The 15609-nt window shown below is 40.1% G+C and overlaps 1 protein-coding gene across 6 annotated transcripts in view; it reads left to right on the forward strand.

Moving 5' to 3' along the window:
- Positions 1-15609, forward strand: part of PDSS2 (decaprenyl diphosphate synthase subunit 2) — a 314537-nt gene that overhangs the window by 203159 nt on the left and 95769 nt on the right. For all 6 annotated transcript variants that reach the window (XM_030929294.1, XM_030929297.1, XM_030929293.1 and 3 more), the window contains one exon: positions 12829-12900. In XM_030929294.1, coding sequence (XP_030785154.1) covers positions 12829-12900 — 72 coding nt within the window. The remainder of the gene's footprint in view (positions 1-12828; positions 12901-15609) is intronic.

Genomic DNA, 15609 nt, shown 5'->3' on the forward strand with positions numbered 1-15609 from the left:
TTGGGAGGCCAAGGTGGACAGATCACTTGAGGCCAGGAGTTTAAGACCAGCCTGGACAATATAGCAAAACTCCGTATCTACTAAAAATACAAAAATTACCTGGGTGTGGTGACGCATACCTGTAATCCCAGCTACTTGGGAGGTCAAGACACAAGAATTGCTTGAACCTGGTGGGTGGAGGCTGTGGTGAGCCAAGACTGTGCCACTGCACTCCAGCCTGGGTGATAGAGAGAGATCCTGTCTCTGGGGAAAAAAATAAAAGAAGCCAATTGTATGTCTATCTTCATAGATTGGAGTATATCTAACCCAAATATATCCATTATTATTATTTATTTTTATAATTATTTTGAAAAGACAGGGTCTTACTCTGTACCCCAGGCTGGAGTGCAATAGGGCTACTGTCACTCACTGTAAACTCGAACTCACAGGCTCAGGTAATCCTCCCAACTTAGCCTCCTGAGTAGCTGGGACTACAGCGCAGAACACCATGCCTGGTTAATTTTTTTTTTAAGTTTTTGTAGAGACAGAGTCTCTCTGTGGTGTCCAGGCTGGTCTCAAACTCCTGACCTCAAGCTATCCTCCCACCTCAGCCCCCAAAGTGTTGGGATTATAGGCATAAACCACTGTGCCTGGCCCAGGGTATCCATTATTTGATCCAACGGTACAACGCGGCCAATCCCAGATTTATTTTATTATATTTATTATATTATATTTATCTTATTTTATTTTATTTTATTTTATTTTATTTTATTTTATTTTGAGACAGAGTCTTGCTCTGTCACCCAGGCTGGAGTGTAGTGGCATGATCTTGGCTCACTGCAACCTCCACTTCCAAGGTTCTAGAGATTCTCCTGCCTCAGCCTCCTGAGTAGCTGGGACTACAGTCGCCCACTGCCACACCCAGCTAATTTTTGTATTTTTGATAGAGATGAAGTTTTGCCATGTTGGCCAGGCTGGTCTCCAACTCTTGTCCTCAAGTGATTCACCTGCCTGGGCCTCCCAAAGTGCTGATTACAGGTGTGAGCCACCACGCCCGGCCTCTTCTATTATTGTTAATTAATTAATTTATTAATTTATTTATTTTTGGAACAGGATCTCCCTATGTTGCCCAGGCTGGTCTCGAACTCTTGGGCTCAGGAGGTTCTCCTGCCTCAGCCTCCCAAGTGCTGGAATTAGAGGCATGAGTCACTTTGCCCGGCCCCCAAATTTCTACCTGATTATTTGAAGGAAGGAAAAAAAGATTACCTAATTTTTTAGAAAACAGTACTAGTAGTGTCAGTTATTTTTAGAATTCCATTGATTTGTGGATTTTAAAGAGCTTCAGAGTTATTTGGAAGAAATACAATTACAGCTTTAGTCAAAATGCATGGATTTTAATGCACATGAATCAGATTTTATTTCTGTGCCTACCTTTAGAGTACAAACCTTGGGATGTCTCTGAATTACAAACTCCTGCCTTTTAGTGTGGCCCAATTTGAAGAGGAGCTGCTTGAGCTGGAAAGTGAACTATGTTACCCAAAAGATATGGCAGCCCTGGAATTGGCAAGATGTATCTGTGACTCCTAGGAAATTACTGAAATTTTTGGTTCTTTGACCAAATATTATCTAAGCCAATTTGTTTTCAGGAATCTAGTAGGCTCCAAGGTAAGCATCAGGCAGTGCTCAGTGGCTCACACCTGTAATCCCAGCACTTGGGGAGAATGAAGTGGGTGGATCACCTGAGGTCAGGAGTTCGAGACCAGCCTGGGCAACACAGTGAAAACCTGTCTCTACTAAAAATACAAAAATTAGCCAGGCATGGTCGCATGCACCTGTAGCCCCAGCTACTTGGGAGGCTGAAACAGGAGAATTGCTTGAACCCGGGAGGGCGAGGTTTCAGTGAGCCGAGATGGCACCACTGCACTCCAGCCTGGGTGACAGAGTGAGACTTTGTCTCAGAAAACAAAAGCAAAACAAAAACGAAGCTAAGCATCAGCGTCACTGATATAAACCTACAAGATTGAAATGCACCCTAACACTCCGTAGTACCTAAGAATGATTCTGTTTTATCCTGCCTCTCTGTTTACCTTCAGTTCATTTACATGTTTTTGGTAAAAAGTGATAAATAAATACCTCTAAAAATATATTTTAGAATAACAGTGTTTAAACTGCATCAAAAATTTGGGAGACCTTGTGTGTAATTACAAGGACTAACAAGGTGTGAGCCATACATGACATATATCAGCATGATGGTGAATAATGTTTCAAACCACAGATCACATCCTTTTCATTGGGGAGTGGTAAAATCAATTTAGTGAATCACTATCAATACTTTTTTTTTTTTTTGAGACAGAGTTTCACTCTCGTTGCCCAGGCTGGAGTGCAATGGCACGATCTCGGCTCACCACAACCTCCGCCTCCTGGGTTCAAACGATTCCCAGGTTCAAGCCATAGGGCCTGGCGTGGTGGCTCACGCCTGTAATCCCAGCACTTTGGGAGGCTGAGGCGGGTGGATCACCTGAGATTGGGATTTTGAGACCAGCCTGGCCAACATGGCAAAACCGCATCTCTACTAAAAATGCAAAATTAGCGTGGTAGCAATGCCTGTAATCCCAGCTACTCGGGAGGCTGAGGCAGGAGAATTGTTTGAACCCAGGAGGCCGAGGTGGTGGTGAGCCGAGATCATACCACTGCACTTCAGCCTGGGCAGCAGAATGAGACTCCGTATCAAAAAAAGGAAAAAATTATCACTTATAGGTGGGAATTGAACAGTGAGATCACTTGGACACAGGAAGGGGAACATCACACACTGGGGCCTATTGTGGGGAGGGGGGCTGGGGGAGGGATAGCATTAGGAGATATACCTAATGTAAATGACGAGTTAATGTGTGCAGCACACCAACATGGCACATGTATACATATGTAACAAATCTGCACGTTGTGCACATGTACCCTAGAACTTAAAGTATAATAATAATAATAATAGTAAAAGAAATTTAAAATTACAAAAAAAAAGTAGAATACAATAGAAAATTACATAATGAAAGTTTTAATTTAGTTTTGGCCGGGCATGGTAGCTCATGCAGCTCACAGCTGTATTCCCAGCACTTTGGGAATACAAAATCAGGAGTTCTAGACCAGCCTGGCCAACATGGTGAAACCCCGTCTCTACTAAAAATACAAAAATCAAAAATTAGCTGGGCGTGGTAGTGGGCACCTATAATCCCAGCTACTCAGGAGGCTGAGGCAGGAGAATCGCTTGAACCTGGGACGTAGCAGTTGGAGTGAGCCGAGATCACGCCACTGCACTCAAGCCTGGGTGACAGAGCAAGACTCCGTCTCAAAAAAAAATTTAGTTTTATATATGCACATGTATTTATACTATGTCACAATGTGTATTGAAAGCCACTAATACAAGGCAGTGTGCTAGCCAACAACAGCCTTTCAGTTGACATCACTGAGAGGGTCTCCAGATGAAGAAGCAGTGAAAGCAAAATGGAGCTCATCAGCCACATTGAAAAAAAATGGGCCCAACACTAAAATGGCAAGCATAATTCTCTCAGAATTCTGTCAGAAGAACATGTGGCAGTGCCGCTAGGTAAAGAACATACTGAGAATGGTATATCCTGAGTACAAGACTTCATATTCAGCAATTCCCATATTGGGGAAGGTGGAAAATAAAGCAACTAACTGCTGTATGATAATCAGTTTTACGTTGTTTGTTTCATGGCCAAGTATTCAATTCTCAGCAACTTTATTACAGTTTTTATAATGCAATGCAAAATACTTGACACAACCAACTTTTTAAAAAACCTACTGGAAAACATCTCCTTTTTCTTTATTATGAAAATTTTTATCTTTCAAAAAAATTATTTTTCAATGCAGCGCAGTGGCTCACGTCTGTAATCCTGCCACTTTGGGAGGCCAAGGCAGGCAGATCACAAGGTCAGGCATTTGAGACCAGCCTGACCAACATGGTGAAACCCCGTCTCTACTAAAAATACAAAAATTAGCCAGGCGTGGTGGCGGATGCCTGTAATCTCAGCTACTCAGGAGGCTGAGGCAGGAGAATCACTTGAACCTGGGAGGCAGAGGTTGCAGTGAGCCATGATCATCCCACTGCAGTCCAGTCTAGGAGACAGAGCGAGACTCCATCTCAAAAAAAAAAAAAAAAAAAAGAAGAAGAAAAAAGAAAATTTCTTCATAGAGATGGGGTCTCAGTGTTTTGCCCAGGCTGGTCTCACAACTCCTGGCCTCAAGTGATCCTCCCACCTTGGCCTCACAAAGTGTTGGTATTATAGGCATGAGCTACCACACCTCGCTGAGAATTTTCATCTTAAGCACTTTAAATTGTCTGCTACTTTTTCAGGAACCTAATTGTTGTTTAAACAAATAAATGAGTCAGTGATCAATAAATGACTGTTTGGCATTGCTTAATAAGAAACAATAGTCCAAAACCATGCACCTTTATTCAAAAGTAAAATCAGTTTTTTTATTATTATTTTATTGTAGCTAAAAAAATTCTATATTTTTTTACTGTATCTCACAACTGCAAATTAAAAATGTATATAGCTGCACATTAAATATTTCTAATCATAGGACTTATTGTTGATAAAACACAGAAACCTCTTATCTAGATAAGCAAACTGAGGGGCAAAGAAGTGACATGGTTGGCCCAAGGTCTTGCAACTTACATATTAACCTTCTGAGTGATCAAAGACAAATAATTGGCCTTTATCTTTATGAAGTTATTTATCTAGACAGTGTATCCTTTAAAAAGAACAACTATAATTTAAAAACACTGCAAAGAAAGTAAATGTAAAAGTTATTTATTAGACTTGTTTAGACATGGTCCCTGAGTGGTATTTAAACAACAAACATGGCCAGACGCAGTGGCTCACTCCTGTAATCCCAGTACTTTGGGAGGCCCAGGCGGGTGGATCATGAGATCAGGAGTTCAAGACCAGCCTGGCCAATATGGTGAAACCCCGTCTCTACTACAAAATACAAAAATTAGCCAGGCGTGGTGGCACACGCCTGTAATCCCAGCTACTCGGGAGGCTGAGGCAGGGGAATAGCTGGAACCCGGGAGGCAGAGGTTGCAGTGTGCCAAGATCGAGTCACTGCACTCTAGCCTGGGTGACAAAGCGAGACTCCATCTCAAAAAATAATAAAATAAACCACAAACATTTGTATTAATTGAATAAAGGAATTATGACGCAGATCTTTTTGGTAGTGCCTCATGTGTAACTGTGGCCTAACGAGACTAGTTTCGTTAGTAGCGTACCAGGCACATAGTAGGCTATCAGACTATTCATGAAATGCATCCACCAGCCAATGTCAAATTATATCTCAGACTTCATATTTAAGCCATTTTCCAGAATTTGTGGCCTATTTCTTTCGAGTTATATTAGTTGTGATTTTAAAAATAAAACTTTCATTCATTTTTTGTTGAGATGGGTATCTCACTATATTCCCCAGGCTGGTCTTGAACTCCTGGGCTCAAGTGATCCTCCCACCTCGGCCTCTCAAAGTGCTGAGATTACAGGCATGAGCCACTGCATCCAGCCTCAGTTGCAATTTTATACTTCTGTTTAGTTCACTAAATTTTCCTGAAACCTTTTTGACAAATGTTACCAGTAGTTTATAAACCAATGTATCAGCTGTTCTAAATTAAAAATTAAGATTATCAATTTGCTTAGTTTTTGCTGCACCTGTCCTGTTGGTAGTGCCATTTCTCTCTCTTCGCTACCCGCTTAGCCAGAAAGAACTTCCAGCTCACTAGAACAGATTGCCATCCCTCCCACAAATAAGCAAAGCCTTACACATTTGGCAGTACTGAAAAGGCTCCCTTCAAAAAGCTGAGTTAGAAGCTTCCTTCAGAACTCCTATGAGTTGGTGTGCTTATTCCAACAGCCCCTTCATCATTGTCTACATTAAACCCAGTCCTAGTTTGATAGGAAGAAGTGGAGAGAGCCATCCTTTCAGAGACTTTAGCAATGGCTTTATCAAAGTGCTCATTTATTTTAATCAGCATGCAGAGTAGAGCTCATCTGGGTAGTTCATGCCCAGGTGGTGGGTGAGTAGATTCACCCCTCATTTGGCCACTGCTGCTGTGCCCTGTGTTCTTCAGAAGTCGTTTCTCCACTGAGGCTGCCAGCCTGGAAGCTCTGGCTGAGCACTGGGGACCAAATCCACCTGGAATGAGACGGTTTGCTTAAATCCATTTGTAAATGATAAAGTACTTTACAAATGTTAGACATTATTATTGGTCTCTATGGGAGGGCACCACTCTTTAGTCCCTCTGTACCTTACCTTGGCAATGTAAATCTTTCCATCTTTATATGCGTCTCACAAATAGTTTGTGCTTCATTTTTATGAAGTAAAGAGTGATACCACCTGCTCTGGTTACCTTTATCAGCCTATTCAGCACCCTCTCAGTATTTTTCTGTAAGATATTTTCACTGGTAAGAGTTTTTGTGGCTTAAAAAGGAATTTTGACAATATCCCTTCAAATTCCAAAGCTCTTTCAAAAGAGACTAAATCTATCTTTTGTTCCTCCCAAGATGTATATGAAAATTCATTCTTTCCCAAGGCTGTTTTACCTTTGCTACTACTTCATGCATTGCTGTTTGTTCCTCGGGGTGGAGGAAAGAGCACAGTAAAGTTGTGCGTAGTTAATGCCATCAGCACTGCAGATGCACGTGCACACACATGAACACACATGACTGTTTTGTTTGCTAGCAGCTAAAAGTAGTAAAGGCTGAGGGGCACTGTGTTACTCACCTCCAAATAGAGTGATGGATGACATGTTGTTTTGTCATTCCACACTGTAGTGAATCCGTCATTAAAATCACCCTCTGAGGACAAATTTTTGAAAGAAGATTACAAATCTGTAATGGCCTTCACAGTTTTTATATACCAAGCAAATTAAGTTATAAAGCAACCTTTTTCAAGTGAATTAAAATGCAACTGTACTACCTTATAACATCAATTCATATTATGCTGACTTGAGCTTTAATTGAGCCATGTTAGTTTATAGTTTACATTTTTTTCTAAAGATTCACTTGTGGCCGGGTGCGGTGGCTCATGCCTGTAATCCCAGCACTTTGGGAGGCCAAGGCGGGTGGATCAAAAGGTCAGGAGTTTGAGACCAGCCTGGCCAACATGGTGAAACCCTGTCTCTACTAAAAATACAAAAATTAGCCGGGCATAGTGGCAGGCACCTGTAGTCCCAGCTACCCGGGAGGCTGAGGCAGGAGAATCCCTTGAGCCTGGGAGACCTAGAAGTTGCAGTGAGCTGAGATTGTGCCACTGCACTTCCTCCTGGGCGACAGAGTGAGACTCCATCTCCAAAAAAAAAAAAAGTACTTGTATTTTAATTTAGGATAGGCGCTCCTTTGCTCAAATTAGAGTGGTCTGCTGTACTAGTCAAACATCTACGACTCTATTGAGTCTATTCTGCCTGTCAAATGCTGACAGTACTTCTGAATCCCATTTATTGATAAAGGCATGACTTGTCTACACGGAATGCTTACTACCACTTACTGATCCTACTTTTTCTAATCCAAAAACTATTGAGTGTTATATTCCATAAATCAATTTGTGGACATAGCTTAGCTTGAGGTCTCCCCCCGCCCCACACCTTCCCAAGGAAATAGGTTTATTGTTTTATTTAATTATAAAAGCAATACAATAAAAAGAGGGAAATAGTGGAATGCAATACAATAGAAAGAGGGAAATAGTGTATATGTAAGCTGTTATAAACTTAGCAATTATAAATTTAAGCAGAAAGGCTGAAGAAAACAATCTTTTAAATTAAAAATCATCAAAAATCTATCATTTATACATTATCATTATTATGTTGTTGTCTCTCCTTTCAGACTTTTTTCTCTTGTGTCTATAAACCCATAGATTGACCTCATTTTTGTTTTTAAAATGCCTTTTATACTACTTCTATTTTGTAAATAGCTTTTTTTCCTTAAGAATATGTTACAGACATCTTTGGATAGCAATGCGAGGATTTTTTTCTTTTGGTCAGGATTTTTGTCTTACCATCCCCTACTCCTCTCAATTTCTGTTTTTTATGATGAGAATTTATTATAGCTCAGGGCATAGTCATCACAATACCCTTTGTGAGGGTATTCATCATCTTGGTTTTTCAGTGTAAAAAATCATTGAATTGTAGTTACCCTTGCCACAAGATAAAGAATGAAGCAATTACATATTCCCCTGAGATTGCTGAAATTTGTCCTGTAAATTAACCATTTAAGAAATTCATTACAAAGGTTAATTATGTCAGATCTATAATTTTGTTAAGGTTCAGATACACCTGGATACTGTCTGTTCCTTAACTTGGGTGAGACAGTGGTTATTGAAGTGGGAGGGATCAACAATTTGCTTGAGAATAGCAACTAGACATGCACTGTCCATTTACTGTCCTATGCTGCAGCATTCTGCCCAGTAGCCAAAACAAGGGAGGTGGCAGGAGAAGCCAGTTCCTGACACTGACATTAGGAATGGTTGCCACTTCGGGTTCACTGGAAATTGAAGGATAGTGTATGGCTTTGCTGTAGAGTCACATTTCAACATATGACCCACACTGAAGAGAAGAGCATTTTTTAATTTGCATGTGTAGGTAAGCAATGCTGCTATTCTCGCAATCACCAGAAATGCAGAAAGTTATCTCCTGTTAAATTGTTCTCCAAATGGCTAAACTGTTTAACATCGATGCTGACTGTTGTATAATCTAAAACAACACTTCAGGATGCAGCAAGTCAGTGTTTCAGAGGTCCCTGATTTTGGTTAAAATGGTCTTTGCATGTGTTCTGGGTTTTGTTGTTGAACTAAAACTCACTTTCTTCCAAAATATTTAGGCACACAATTTTAAAAACACCATAATCTTAGTCTCCATACTATGCTGTTCATCTACTCAAGAATTGTACTGAATATAGCATGATAATAGGGCGGTATGGAAGAAGAGTAAGTTAACACTCACTGAAACTTATGTTCCAAATTCTCTTCTAAATGCTCTACATATTTACTTTTCAGAGATACTTGCAATATGGCCAACTTAGTACCATTATTTGTTTGATGCAACTTGGCAGTTAAGCCTGATGTCATTCAGAATCCAGTATGTGTAAATCATTTCCAAGCATTAGAGCCCTTCAGGAATCAGAGTTCAGGAGTGTTGCCTTTAATTGACTCAAGTAGGACTTTGCCAGCTGATGGGGTGCTCTACCAGTCACAGTGGTTTTGAAAAATGGGAAGTGTTTTATTATAATTCTAGGTATTGAAACCAAGGGGGATTTGGTACAAAAAGTTTCACAAAGAAATTAGCCAGTAGAATTCAGATAGAGGGAAAGGTTCATGTGAAGACAAGAGATAAAAATGAATTACATGAACAAAGATGTTCCATCAAAATTTACAGAAAAGCAGTTTTCAAGTTTACTTGCCTAATTATAAATAATAAGACTTGTATTTGTAAAAGCTTAGAATTGTAGGGCTGGAAGAGACCTTAAGGAATCATCTTTTCCAACTCCCCTTATTGCAATTCATTGCATTGAGTTGAAGAAAACTGATTTGCCCAAATCTTACAATCAAATTATTAGTAGACTTTGGAATAGAATCTAGATTCTCTGGCTGCTAGTATTCTGCTTTTTTTTTTTTTTTTTTTTTTTTTTTAAACAGTTCCCTAATCTGTTGGGCTTCCCAAGATAGCTCACATTGAGGCTCTTTTAACCTTTTTTTTTTTTTCTTCCCCTAGTAGAAAGTGTTTGCTTGCCCCATGGGCCTGAGAAACAAAAGTCCTGGAATCTTTCTCAAGGTTGCATTTATCTAGAGCACCAGGACTTCAGCTCTCAGCCCCAAGAGGTCTGGCTTTTAGGCCTCTGGATTCTCCTTTGGCTGCCATTATTCCTGCCAGCACTTTGAGTTGCCTGAACATGTCATTCCTCAAGAATGTGAGGGGAAAAATGTTATTAACCGAGTGTTTTCTTAAATATAAGTATAGCAGTATCTAAACAGGTGAATGTCTGAGGTAATAAGCAAAAAAAAAGTTAAGATTATTAAATGAGCTTACTAAATTGTGAGTGGCTGGTAGCCTTGTGGTCTTTCTAGAAATATTTGCAGTTTTAAGGAAGGGTGATACTTAAACACGTCTTTCTTTGGTATAATTTTAAAAATAAACATTTCAGCCAGGCGCGGTGGCTCACGCCTGTAATCCCAGCGCTTTGGGAGGCCGAGGCGGGCGGATCACAAGGTCAGGAGATCGAGACCACGGTGAAACCCTGTCTCTACTAAAAATACAAAAAAAAGCCGGGCGCCTTGGCGGGCGCCTGCAGTCCCAGCTACTCGGGAGGCTGAGGCAGGAGAATGGCGGGAACCCGGGAGGCGGAGCTTGCAGTGAGCCGAGATAGCGCCACTCACTCCAGCCTGGTGGACAGAGCGAGACTCCGTCTCAAAAAAATAAATAAATAAATAAAATAAAAAATAAACATTTCAGGCAATGGAAAGAGATTGATATATGCACTGGGTAAGTCACCCTTATCTGGAACAGTTTCAACTTCTTAGGCTACTCTTGCTTTTTATAATCTCTTTCCTTCCTCAGCTTGTTAACTCAAAGAAATCTAAAGCTTTTTCCTTAATGGCTTGTCATTGGCTATGGAGGTGTATTCTGTTCAAGTAAGTATACCCATTTGTAAGTACAGGTCATTTATAAATTATGAACTTGTAAGCACAGGTTTACTCAATGAGAAAAAGAGTCAGAGAACAAAATGTTCTTGTTGCTTCTGCCTGGTCTGGAGTTTCAGGGAAGTAAAGGAACACTGTGGTTAAAGTTCATACCATCATTTTGACATTTAGTGTCAGACTTTCTCTTTGTAAATCCCTCTTCACGTTACCAGTGCTGGTCTCAGAGCTCAAACTGTTTCAAAACCATAACATTTCTTAGTGAGTGATTGATCTGTATTATGTGTCCAGCCATCAGGGGAATCTTGGGATGTTGCTTGTGTAAACTGTAATCCAATCTGATGCTGTGCGTTTAGTTACAGTCTTTCATAGACCTATTGGCGATACTCAGTCCTCCTGGATTTGGGAATGGGGCTTATCTGATACCTTCAGGGGAAAAAAAAAATCCATTCATTTTTCTCTCTTCCCCACTTAAATAACTCAACTCATGTGGTAACACTGTGGGATCATTGTCCTTCCAGTTCCTCTGCAGCTCATATTGCTACAATATTTCTTAAGCATTTGGTTACCTAAAGGACAATGTGATTTAAAAAAAAAAAAAAAAAAAAGACTTTGTATATGCCTTACAAATTAACCCATCTGTAAAGAGCTAGGAAAAATATATGCCTTCAATCAGCAAAAATTTCCTATCAGCAGTTCTGTGTATGTTACGTAGTATAAATGTAAATATATAAACTTGGAGATAAATGCTCATGTGTTAAAATGTTAAAGCAAGTCTTTCTACAAATTAATATCATTTGCCTCTAAGAAAATGTTTATTAAACCCAGGGTACCTGAGATTGAAGTATCTTGTTGTTTGGGTCTGTATTCTTTGGCTTAATAATGTCTTCAATTACAAGAATGATAAAAGCTGAAACAAAATCCTTTAATTCAATCAGAATGGAGCTGAATTTTCGGAAGCAAAGAGTGGAAATCTGATACAGGACTACATAACATAGGAAGTTAAATATACAAGATATTAAGACTTGTAAGAAGCGGATGGGGTTGCCTTGAGGAATTCTTATTTGAAATGGCTGCATTGAACATTATCATAAATACCACTATTTTATCCTCTCAAATTAAGATGCTTTATGCAAACTACTCTAAATTGTACAGTAGTTCCAAAGAGACCATTTACTGTTTTCTGCTTGTTTTACATCCTGGAACAAGTTCAAAGCTTTTGATTTCACTTGATTAAAAAAAAAAAAAAAGTCTGAGCCTTGAAAAATAATACAGGTTTGATGAATATGATTTCAGTATTGCAGTTCTATAAAAATTTTCAGTGTTTATGGTACATTTGACCCAGGGGCCCCACAGTAAATATATCCACAGTGCATTTTAAGTGCAACAGAATGAACATATTTGAAAGGTTAGCCATTCTTTTGCTTTTGCTTTTTTTTCCTGTAGTATGAAAATTAGCATTGCCGGGCGCGGTGGCTCAAGCCTGTAATCCCAGCACTTTGGGAGGCCGAGACAGGCGGATCACGAGGTCAGGAGATCGAGACCATCCTGGCTAACACGGTGAAACCCCTTCTCTACTAAAAAATACAAAAAACTAGCCGGGCGAGGTGGCGGATGCCTGTAGTCCCAGCTACTCGGGAGGCTGAGGCAGGAGAATGGCATAAACCCGGGAGGCAGAGCTTGCAGTGAGCTGAGATCCGGCCACTGCACTCCAGCCCGGGAGACAGAGCGAGACTCCTTCTCAAAAAAAAAAAAAAAAAAAAAAAGAAAATTAGCATTGTAATTGCTCCCAGAATGGGAGTACTGAAAAAATATCCACCTGACAGAAATAAACATGCAGAAAATAAATTGAGTTAAGATTTCATTAGTTATCTGAAATGTAGTTTATGTTCAAAATGGCTATTACTCGATTTTCATGTATATTAGTTAAATGCTATGCTTATAAGATTTTTTTTTGGCTTGAATTATGACTGAAAAAAATTGGATCACAGCTTTAATATCCAGGTGGGCAGTGCCATTTGCTGAGATCTTAGTGCATAGCACAAGATTTTTTCTGTCAAGCACAGATTCTGCCTTGCCACTGAGCCTTCTGAAGCATTCTGAGGTAACAATGGAGATATATTTACATTTTTTTTTTAAATTTTTCTTCTTGCTTTTTAGGTTGTGGAACTTTTAGCAAGTGCTCTTATGGACTTGATACAAGGAGTATATCACGAAAATTCTACTTCAAAGGTAAAGGATTTCAGAGTCATAAAATGTTATGTTATAAGCCCTAGTAGTAAAACTAGAATAACGAAAATGTCATTCTTGTTTTGTGTTTAAATTGTACATGGCTTTTTTTTCTTTTTTTTTAGATTAGTGTTTTGGCTACAAATTCATGGCCATACGCTTAGTACATAGCAGACTCAGCCAATTAAAACAACCTCTTATCCTCTGGCTGGATTCACAGTCTGTTCAATCTGCAGCAGCCCAATAGACACTGGGTTGCTTCTGGCTAGCAGGTAGCAGTGTCACAGGCAGGCAGGCTGGAGGAGCAGCTTGTGCTGAGGCAACTGAGCCCATCCTTTCCCCAGAGGAAGGGTCCTTCCATGTCACAGAGGAGTGGACCTTGATCCTAAGAAGATGACTGTTGGGGAGGTGGGATGGGGATGTCTTTTATATGTAAGACCCAGAATTTACTGCATTATTAGATTCTTTATGATAAGAAGTAGGATGATTGCACAGCTGGATTATTTTGATTAATTTTATAGGTCTAGAATTAAGATTTTTTTGACTCATTTAGCAGGACATCTCAAGAAAGGTTAGGTTTTATTTCCTTAAAATGCAGTTATTTCATTTCGGTAGGATATTAGATGTGAAGTAATTGCTTCATTGACCACCACCATTTAACATGGTACATACTATTATAAGGGGCTCCTATCTTAGTGTTTCATTATTCTAACTTCTTTAGCTTCTGTATTAGGAAGATTTCACTCACTTCAAATTAGAAAAGGTATGCATGTATGCACATCTTAAGCTTTTTGACATTTTCACTTGAAAAAAGAAAGATAAATTTTACTAGAAGTGAAACATAGGGCATGAGCAACTTGGATAAGAAATTTAAAATTTTGGCCAGGCGCGGTGGCTCAAGCCTGTAATCCCAGCACTTTGGGAGGCCAAGGTAGGTGGATCACGAGGTCAGGAGATCGAGACCATCCTGGCTAACACGGTGAAACCCCATCTCTACTAAAAATACAAAAAAATTAGCCAGGCGTGGTGGCAGGCGCCTGTAGTCCCAGCTCCTCGGGAGCCTGAGGCAGGAGAATGGCTTGAACCTGGGAGGTAGAGCTTGCAGTGAGCCGAGATCGTGCCACTGCACTCCAGCCTGGGCGACAGAGCGAGACTCCGCCTCAAAAAAAGAAAAGAAATTTAAAATTTAGAAGTATAACCCAGGGACTCTGGGTGGTTCAGAGACTGGTTAGTAGAATGTGAAGAATTGCACTTTGGACATCTGCTAACATTTGGTTCAAGTAACTGCAGTTCCTAGTAGGCACATCTAGCCTCACCTAAGCAGCATATTGGTATGCAGAGACCTCACAGGATGGATGACCACAGTGGACCTTTCAAAGGCATGCAAGTTCACTGCTGTGGATGAAGGTTAATATCTGATTGTAAAATGGGTGACTACTAGTCTAGTTCCACTTGTAGAAAGTTACCTTGTATAGATAGTATGATGAAGATGACAATAGCTAAGCAAATAACCCTGTAGTAAGTGATTTGCCTGTGTTTCTTCATTTAATCTTCACAGAAATCGTGAGAGATAGGTACTACTGCTATCCCCATTTTACAGATGTGAATACTGGGATTGAGAAAAGGTTGAGTAATTTTCCCAAGGACACACAACTTGTTAGCTCTCAGGGATTTGAAGTCAAGAGCCCAGACTCATTTTTTTTTTTTTTTTGAGACAGAGTTTCGCTCTTGTTGCCCAAGCTGGAGTGCAGTGGCACGATCTCAGCTCACCACAACCTCTACCTCCTGGGTTCAAGCGATTCTCCTGCCTCAGCCTCCCAAGTAGCTGGGATTACAGGCATGTGCCACCACGCCTGGCTAATTTTGTATTTTTAGTAAAGACAGGGTTTCTCCATGTTGGTCGGGCTGGTCTCGACCTCCTGACCTCAGGTGATAGGCCCACCTCGGCCTCCCAAAGTGCTGGGATTACAGGTGTGAGCCACCGCACCCGGACCAGGATTGGGGTCATGGCAGACCAGAGTGGTCTTGGAAAATGCAACATTCAGGCACAAAAGCGGGAGTGCCTGTCCTCACCTAGGTCTGTAGGAGTGGAGCCCCAGCCAGGGACCTGCCTTTCTCTACCCAGCTACCCAGCACTTCCCCGTCCCCCCTCCCATATCATCTGTACTTTAGTGAAACCTGATTTGATAGCATCTATCTGCCATACCTGAGATCCCACTATATGATAATTATAGTGACCAGTTCTGGATGTTGAGACACTGTTTTCCCTTGGGATATTTTCAGTGTGTTCAACTTAGTTCCATATAAGATGTTTATATTTTACAATTAAATATGTTAATTTTTACATGAAAGTGTTATTGTTGGTTTTAAGGTTCTTAATTTATCTACTCTTACCATTTGTCCACTATAATTAGCTCAGTTCATTAATAATTATGTGACCGTGTTTTAAGTACTTTTTATGTCAGGGAGACCTAACAGCAACAATTAATACTTAGATAGCCCTTTACAGTTTGCTTATACTTTCTTTGTACACAATCACCTATGAAAAGGATGACATTTGTTGGTATTCCCATTTACAGAGGAAAAGCCTGAAATTCAAACATAACAAATGGCAGGAAAGCATAGTGTCTGAAAATTGTTGGTTAATATATTAACATGTTTCACAGTTCATAATGAACCCAGGTTTTTCTTGACTCTAAGTCCCATGCTTTT

This window comes from Rhinopithecus roxellana, chromosome 4 (genome assembly GCF_007565055.1).
Source record: "Rhinopithecus roxellana isolate Shanxi Qingling chromosome 4, ASM756505v1, whole genome shotgun sequence".
Classification (NCBI taxonomy): domain Eukaryota; kingdom Metazoa; phylum Chordata; class Mammalia; order Primates; family Cercopithecidae; genus Rhinopithecus; species Rhinopithecus roxellana.